General features: G+C 42.3%; 1 protein-coding gene across 3 annotated transcripts in view; it reads right to left on the bottom strand.

Annotated features, from left to right (window-relative positions):
• Positions 1-53: 53 nt before the first annotated feature.
• The window catches only part of enpp4 (ectonucleotide pyrophosphatase/phosphodiesterase 4), a 75,704-nt gene continuing 66,524 nt past the window's right edge, over positions 54-9,233 (bottom strand). The window contains exons 1-4 of one of the 3 annotated variants that reach the window (XM_048986224.1): positions 6,579-6,780; positions 3,354-4,249; positions 2,878-3,048; positions 54-2,705 (exon numbers count right to left, since the gene is read on the bottom strand). In XM_048986224.1, the coding sequence (XP_048842181.1) occupies positions 2,335-2,705; positions 2,878-3,048; positions 3,354-4,206 (1,395 nt within the window). In that variant the 5' untranslated portion in view covers positions 4,207-4,249; positions 6,579-6,780 and the 3' untranslated portion in view covers positions 54-2,334. The other 2 variants (XM_048986225.1, XM_048986226.1) reach the window with 2 other exon arrangements.

Consider the following 9,233-nt stretch of genomic DNA (forward strand, 5'->3'; position numbering starts at 1 on the left):
TCTGTATCCAAGTAGGATTATGCATAAACATACAAAATGTAAAAATGCACACGTTTTCACTTTGAACAATACCAAATCCCTTTATTTTGCAGGTTTTGCACACGTGGTCAGGCATTGCATAACAGGTCTGGTAAATGCTATTTGGTTTTTTTTACAGAAGGTATAGTTTTCCATTTAGCCACAACTTGTCATGTTCTGCTTTTTAAATTCAGTGAAACAAAGAGCTGGGGGGCAGTGATTTAAATACAGCGACGTTCTCGATTGGCAAACCCTGAATAAACAAAGATGACAATGTTAATTCCTAAAAGTGATTAAGCAACATCTAGTAATGATGCTGCAAAAATGACAAGATTCACAAACCAAAACCTAGAAAAAAAATAAACATCTTTACACAACAATATTATATAGCGGGTTTCACAAAACTACTAATAAATATTTCTGAGTGCATTCCTTTCATAAATCATATAATCAAGATTTTTACACAGACAAATACAGTGCCAGAAGAAGGTCTAATGCAGTGTTTCTCAAACCAGTCCTTGCCTTGTCCTTTCCCTCTGCCCGGGAGTTGGGATAGAGCAAAAACATGGACAGTCTGGAGGCCCCTGAGGACTGATCTGAGAAACGCTGGTTTAATACATCCACAGAGGAAATGACTGACGCGGGAGCTCAGGGCAGTGGGGTCTCCCGGCAGACAGGTGCATCTCCCACAAAGTGCTAGATTTTGACCTGTAAGCCACTTTACGGTAGCAAGTCAACATGCCTGACTGGAAAGACACCCCCATAAGCGTAGAAAATTCTGACTCCAGTTACAATAGACGTATACAAGAAAGAAAAAAAAAAAAGCATTCTCATCCACTTTGGAAAAAAACAGCAAATTCCATTCGTTTTCAAGTCAATTTTAACAAAACTGACACACTAAAATAGACTGTACTGACTGGAGTCAACCAGATTAGGAATACTGTTTGAGGATATAAGAACTAGACATCTCCAGTGTCCTCGAATACTAATCATTGTGCCCTTTGCTGAATTTATGCATGTATTTGCAAGTTATAAGTAGTCATTGGTTTTAGATACATAAAACATCAGCGGCTACAGGTTTGGCCCAATCACGCAAGATTCTAAACTGGTCATTCAAAAAGTGCCTTTTGTGTTTTACAATCAAATCATTTTTGTAAGGAGACAACGGAAGCTATTGTTTTCAGCATACAAATATAAGACACTCTCTTCCTATTTTTTGTACATCACATAAATTTAGTTTTGAGTGCAAAAAAGGATGAACAAGATCTGACAAAATTCCCTTTAAGAATTTTCCACCATTTTTAGAGATATATTTTGCGATTATGTGGCTCTGTTGCATAGTGACAGTGTTTCTCAATTAGGTACAACCTGGGAGCAGAAATGTCACCTGTCTCGGGCTCCCCGTGGACAGGGCAAGGAAACACTGGCATAAATGGCTAAAGATGCAGCCATTCGGGAAGCCGAACTAAAACAAGGAAGTTGAGATGACAGCCACTCGCAGACAAATGCTGAAGTGGCCGAACAGAATGCATATTTGGGAAACACAACCAGAACAAGTGCATCGTCTAGGAATTATGAATTCAGTGTATCATCACAAAGTGGGCACTGCTGTACTTGAAAGTTAATGGAACCGCATTCCACACACAAAGTATATTCAAGTAATTCCAGATCTCTATTCCTCAATGCAGCTATATAAGGCACTCAGGCTAAGTACATTTCATATTTACTTTTTATTTACACTGCTAAATCTTTGAAAATTGACATTCCCCTTAAAAAAAAAAAAACCACACACCTGCATTCATACCTAACTTTCCTGAAATGAAATCAGGAAACACCAGTTACAGACAATGTCAGCAGGGTTAGGTCAATTTGGAGCAAGAGTCATTTATGTACCAATACTACTATGCACCAGCAAGGTCACTCCCTGCTGTTACATACTGATACTCTCGTCGAGGTGCTCAAGATGTCCCTGCCAATATTCTTTTGAACATGGTGCAATAACTCCGTAATAAGATTTCAAAAATATTATCAGATGCCAATTATCTCCAAAGGAGTTTGCACACTGAATTTTGAGTAGGTGACGTAAACAAAATTATATCCGAGTACCACCAACGAAGTTTGAGTCTGGACATTGACAAAACTACCAGTACACTTCAGAAACCGAGTTGTCAAGTGAAGGTGCTTTCAGCCACTCTTATATTTTCGACAAACAGTTTCTGCTCTGTTCTTAAACCCCTGACTTGTTTAAACCTTCCATGCATCCATGGTGACCTAAAGCAGGACATCAGGTTCAAAGCCTGTAACCAATGAAACCCCTTAATCAATCAAAGGGTCATCGTCATCATCTTCCTGTAGCTCGAGGCGGGCGAAGGGCCGCGATGAAGCTGGCACACGGTTCCTTATGAAGATGAAGAGGCAGGTGACCGTGGTGAGCACCATGAGGGAACCAATGACAATCCCGATGACGCTGGCGAGGTCGAGGCAGCTCTCGCTAGCTAGGAGGCAGCGGGTGTTGGAGAAACTGCCATTGTTGGGCTTCTCAGATATTCCCAACAGGTGGCACATTAAGGGGTATATGTCCACACTGTTAAAATTGGGCAGCCGGTAGCCCTTGCGAAAAGCAGGACCATGAGCTGCTAAGAAGGGGTGCATGCTGGGAAGGGAATTGTCGTAGCCATGATCACCCACTGCAAAGTGAAAATCAGAAAGGATAATTAAGCCTTCAAAGAACTGGATCAAACGTCTATGCCCTGTACACACGATGCCCACACATACACACTAAACTACAAACACACAAAAAACACACTAAAAAAACAATAACTGAACCACTTTATATGAAAACCATCAAAATGTTCTTACAACGTAGGTGTTTCTCATTCTGGACGATCGTCCAGCCTTCATCTGCAACCAGGATGATTGGCTGAATCCTCACGTTGTTCTTGTAATGCAGCCTATCAGGAATGTCTGTCTTCATGTAGGCTTTCATGTTCGGGTGACACTGGCTCAGATTCTTAAACACAACAGAATCATCTGGAAACAACACAGGAACACAGTGACATTTTACCCGCCTCAAAAGTAACACCCATATCATATGTAGTCTAAAGTTCTTCTGTAGGGCATCTAGCTGCATGTACACACTAAGGATTTCAAATGCTAAATTTAATTCAAAGGTAAATTTAACTGTATATCGATTTTTGGTAAAAAGTTAAAATATTCAGTTTACTCCCCACAGATTAATCTTTCTAGCTTGCACACCTCTTTAGGTAAAAGCAACTGCCAAATAAATAAAATTTAGCTTGTAGGTAATTCAAACAAGTGACTGCCAGTGTACTCACTTATACGAGGTAAAATGGCCGCGACCGGGGTCTCATCCACTAAGGTGTATGCGCTGTCCTTCAGACACTTGTCCAGCTGTATGAGTCGATCTGGAGAGCACTGGGCCATGCCGTGGTCACTGGTCACTATGACGTTGATTTTGTCCCAGAGACCCTTGCTTTTCAGCTGCTCCATCAGGAAGCCGATGTTGTCGTCCACCTCCTTGAGCGCCTTCTTCATCTCCGTGACGTTGTCGGGGCCGTAGGTATGGCCGGCGCTGTCTGGCTCCTCCCAGTACAGAACAGCGAACTTAACAGCTTCATCTCTGACCAGCCAATTAGTGAGGTTAACCACACGATCCCGAAAGCTCACTTTTGAGTCGTACTTCATGAAGTACGTGGGCGTCTTGTTTTGGATGGCGACGTCAGTTCCCGGCCACATGGCGGCTGCTGTCTTGTACCCGGAATTCTGCACGGACACCCAGATGGGAGTGGCCTTATTCCACCAGACAGCATCGGTGCTGTGGTTATGGACAGAGAATGTTCTATTCATCACAGGGTCGTACATGGTACTGGATAGGATTCCATGGCTTTCCGCATAGAGCCCCGTCACCAGGCTGTAATGGTTCGGGAAGGTTTTGGTGATGAAGACGTTGGTGAGGTGATCCACGAGCACGCCGTCAGAGTGAAACTCCCGCAGGTTAGGGAAGGGATACTTTTCCAGATAATCCGCTCGGAAACCATCGAATGAGACAAGAAGCAAGGGTAAAATTGCGGCTGATGCATTCCCGGCATGCGACTCATTTGCAGCCTGCGTGATAGTGACCATGCTTGACCACGCAGCAAATGCAAACATCAGACCATAGGGCGCCATCTTGGAACTGTGTGCTCCCAGCTTCTGAGTCACTTTGAAAAGGCTTTACAAAAAAAAATAGTAAAATGAAAAATGGGTTTTAAAAAAAACAGCATGAAAAACAAACACTGCATTTGAGATGCTTATATCAGGCCTCTAATATGGCATCATTTTGTTAAAGCATACAAGGGGGAAAAATTACATTTACAATTTCCAAAGGGATTCCAGTAGAACTACATCCACTATGTGGTACTAATCTGTAGAATGAAAATATGACACGGGTGTAGAAATAGTACATTTTATCTTTTTTCCTATGTAGTAGTAATCTACACAATCAAAACAGGACTGCTGATGGTTTTGGGAGAAATCAAAACAACACTGTCATGCATCAATGTATGAGTTTCCCAGCGGCTTCCATAACCAAGCTTGGGGGTATTTCACAAAGTAGGGTTTCTTCAATAGCCAGATAACTTAAACCAAAATGTAAGAATTGACAAATAGTAATGTCACTTACCTCTCTTCCTATTGGACAGATTTCATTTAGCTTAAGTTACCCTGCTAACTGGGAAAGCCCGCTTTGTGGAATACCCTCCTGGGGCCTGTACTACGATGCAGGGTTACTGGCTGATCCGACAAGTTACCTCGATAAGCCAGTAACCCTGCTTCGTAGTACAGGCCACTGGACGTCTTGCTTAGCCAGATAATTGGTCAGATTTAAGTCTGGGCTAAATGTAAGTGAACGAAGATTAAGTCCATTGATATGACCCGGGGTTTCTTAAATCTGACAAGTTATCTGGCTAAGCAAGAAATCCAGCTTTGTGATAGGGGCCCCAAGACGGTGTTCCATGAAGCAGATTAATGTTAGCTGGGTTAAGCTAGAAGTCATGACTGTCCAATAGGAATGATCCTTACATAAACTGTTATTCAAAGATCATCATTCATTTTACCTCAAGTTAACTTAAGCTAACTGGGAAATCCTGCTCTATAGAGCTCCTCCCAGTTCTAGCAGTTATATTTTGCCATTTAAACTGAAAGTTGAACCTGCATTAGCCTAGACTGCGTTCATCCATTCAAAGTTCCGCCTATGCATGGGAATATGCACAGGTAACAGCCTGAGGAACAGACACAAGGAGGAGAAAGCTACACCTTGTCGAGGCACGTTCCTTGCTTTTTCATACAATCACTACTGAAACAAACTACTATACAATCACTACTGAAACAAACAGGCTATACTGCTTTCAATTTTCAAGTGGATGTGTTTAAAAAATAAGGAAGAGGAACAACCTCAACGCAGGGGAAAAGAAAATGGCAGGGGTCCAAACGCTACTCATATTTCACATTCACACAAATTAAAGCACCAGGTTGAAAGGATCTTCATTTAAAACTTTAATTAAACTCTTTGGTTTCATTAAAATGGCTTTTATGATAATACGCTTACCTTCCACACCTGTGTGAGTAGGCCCGTTTGTTTCTGATACAAGAACCCTACTCACAGTTAAACGAAAACCAAGACGGAAAGCAACGTCACCTTTCTGCTATTTAACCTTATTTATGAGAATTTACATGTCTGCATAAATGTTTAATTCCAAAAGCTCAACATGGCAGATAATTTTAAAATTATTAAAATACCCACAGGCTTCTAAAATTATTGCCGAATACCCGAAATCCACTCATGCCCGCAGCTTATTTTTTTAAATCTAAATTTAAGTTCCACGCTTTGTGGTGAGATGTCACGCGCTACCGTCCGACACTCAAAGGTCACTTGTAATTTAACCTAGGACGTCGTGTTTGGGCTACTTTAAGAAAATTAACACCATCGCATGCCCTTAAATCTTCTCAGATCAAAGAGAATTTCCGTGAAATATTAAATTCAAAGCAATCACCCGGGCCTTAGGTAACTACATTTTGTACCTAGTGGGTTTTCATGCGGAAGCGGGTGTTTGTTTGATCAGAATATTCCGCTATTGTTTTTTATTATATTGAAATCTGGCTTTTCTGGGTCTGTGCCCAGAATCATGTTATTTATCATAACCGTACCTTTTAATGACAAACCTTTTGTTATAAAGACAAAAGCTCAAACATATTTTTGTATATAATAAATCACATACAATGGAACATTTTGTTTACGCAAGAAAATGCGTAATAAAATGAAGCATATCATATTTATTATCTAACTAGGTTAGTTCGGATAAAGCGGGTTTGCGGAAACGACAGGCGATCGCATAAGGTTTTGCGACGATTGAGTCTGTGCTGTTAAATATAGATCATTTGTAACCGGAGCGGACCGACGCTCAGCATAATATATTATGTAAAAACACTCTCTACATTCTCTGTATAGACCAACACATCATAAATTCCACACGCTCCCCACACCCGATTAACTTAAACCTTACCGTTTCCGAAACTTCCTCAAAATAGCTTTTCTTTTCCTGACTTCCTTTTCTGACGTCCGTAACAGACAAGCCGGTCAGCCTATTGCAGACGAAGGGACCACGGAGGCCGGGCGCTCAGGGGCGGCCCGGGAGCCGCGCTGCTGCCCGTCAGCTCAGCTTGGTGCTGCGCCGAGCCGCTTCCTCTTTCGTTTCGTGGGAATCGTGAAGCGCTGCGGGGGGATTGCCTGTGTCTCACTTACAGTTTAGCAAGATAAAACGCAGCTGTGATAAGCAGTAATGCTGCACGGGCTTTACGTATGTATACCGAGCTATAATAACCAGCTTATTAATAATGTAAGCTACCTTAAACATGATATGGCCAGACTACCTTATCTCCCTCATCGTTTAAGATCTGCCAGTGTATACTAAATTAGAAATATAGGTCTGGACTGTCTTTGCGTCAGTTTGAACCTATTTCCATGTATCTTAGACCAGCCTGTTTTAACACTTTTTTTTTACACCGCTTTTATTTTCTCCTGCCCATGTCACATAAAATACCTGCAAGTATTTGAATAGTAATGGATATTTTGATGGGTGCCTTTAATATTTTCAGTCGCACTTTTCTGGTACCTTTGGGTTTACACTTTGATGCACACTTAGCGCACAACGTTTGCTCACACGTGGCCAGGAACTGGCGCAAGGCTTACAAGGAAGCAGCTCGTACATGGAGATTTTTTTTTTATAAAAATCTGTGACTACAATAAAAATGCTAAAACTCTTGCATTTGGTTACTTTTGGTTAAGATTATGGCTGGGTAGGGGTTAAGGTGGAGAGTCCCCACAAAGATATGAATACAGACATGTGTGTGTGTGTTAATGTGTGTGTGAGATGTAATTTTCGCGTAATGTACGCACAGTTTGATGAAAACTTTTATTTTGACCATGTGGGGACATTTATCTGGACTTCTGTGACAGCAGTCAAAAAGATTTAATTGCCAAAAGTCTTTACTTTACTTAATTGCCAAAAGTGGTTACTTATGGTTAAGGTTAGGACTGAGTATCGGTTAAAGTTATTATATTTGAGATTAAGGTTTTGCCTATAGAAATGAATGGACGATCTGACAAAGATAGGGATATCTAATGTGCGCGTCTATGTGTGTGTGGTTGTGTGAGTCTATCTGTTGTGCGTGAGTGAAATTTCACCCCCTACTGGTCAGGTGAAAATGCTGTTTGAACATACTAAGGTCAGTTAATTTAACTGTAAAGTTATATTTCACAGTATTGACAGTATGCAATGTGCAACCTTGCACCTCTTGGTTGAAACACTTATAGTCATTTAAGAGTGAGTGGACACTCTGTGGCGAGTTGGCATCCGGTCCAGGGTGTCCCCAGGTGCTCGGGATAGAATCCAGGGTCCTGCCAACATCATACAAGATAAGTTGTTGAAAATAGACAATGCTTCATTTTGGTAACTAATGCTGTGCATGGGGCCTGCGCATTGCCCTGACACTGCGTGTGCTATGCATGTTGGCATGTCCACCACTGTCAACATGAATATGGCATGAGGCAGGTCAGCTCTGGCCCTGGCAGAGCTGTAGAAGATGGCCGTTTCTGCATCAGCAGAAGAACAGAAAGCGGGCATCTGATCATGAACAGGGTTAGCAGGGGAGTGTGGGCTTAGACCTCAGGAACCAGGTAGACTTTCTTCTGGGCTGAGAGGAACAACAGAGGAACAATGGAAGCCATTCTTATATATGCCTTCCTGGTAAATGTGAAGTGAATGAAAGGATTTTCACCTGAGTCCCTACCCCTGATGCCCCCCGCCCCCCTTACTTACAGTGTGCTAGGCTAGTATCAATAAAAGTGCTGCATAAGATCTTCGCGAGTTACTTTTTAGCAGGATCTACTTTCTGTCTCAGTCCTTGTGGACTATTGCATTTGACTCACTGAACGTTATCAGTGACGTGCACAGGCTACTCAAGGGGAGGTGCTGGAACCAGAGGAGTGGGTGGGGGCATGCCCAGTCGGAACATTTTTCCCAATCGGGGTGGGGGGAGGGTTGTCTCCGTCCGTGACTCTTCGGTTTTCGAAAACGGACATTTGGATCATGGGGGGGGGCTTGTGCCCAGTCACCCCTCTGCACGTGCGTGTACGTTATCATGACATCAATTGCGCGGAATCGTGAATCAGCCATGACCAACAGCCTGCACTCTACCAGCTAATTTATACTTTGTTCTTGCACCTTGCAGTGGTGCCTTCAGTTCTACTCTCTAATCGCTCACCAGGGGAACGACCTTCCTGCTCCGAATGAGAAAGTCTGATTACTTCCATTCCTATTGTTCTTCATCTGATCACCAGTACTTAGACTTGGCACTTTCACCCAGCCGCCCCTGGTCAGTCGCAATAATCTCACGAAGTATTTGTTAATTCAGCATCGTTTGCATCCGTCTCGCCGCATTATGATTTAATTTAGTTCGGATTACCGTGACACAGTTGTTTCGAATCTGAACATTTAGGAACACTGAAGAGGAGGTTTCTAGAGACTAAGTATCCGTACTTTCTGGCATTGGACTCCCTCATTTGTGTGAACCTATTCGTTCAGAGGAACACGGTTAAGATATATGGTAATAATTCATATCTGCAGAGCCCTGGAAGTGCAAACTGTCATCGTTTTGGT

This window comes from Brienomyrus brachyistius, chromosome 19, assembly GCF_023856365.1.
Source record: "Brienomyrus brachyistius isolate T26 chromosome 19, BBRACH_0.4, whole genome shotgun sequence".
Taxonomy (NCBI): domain Eukaryota; kingdom Metazoa; phylum Chordata; class Actinopteri; order Osteoglossiformes; family Mormyridae; genus Brienomyrus; species Brienomyrus brachyistius.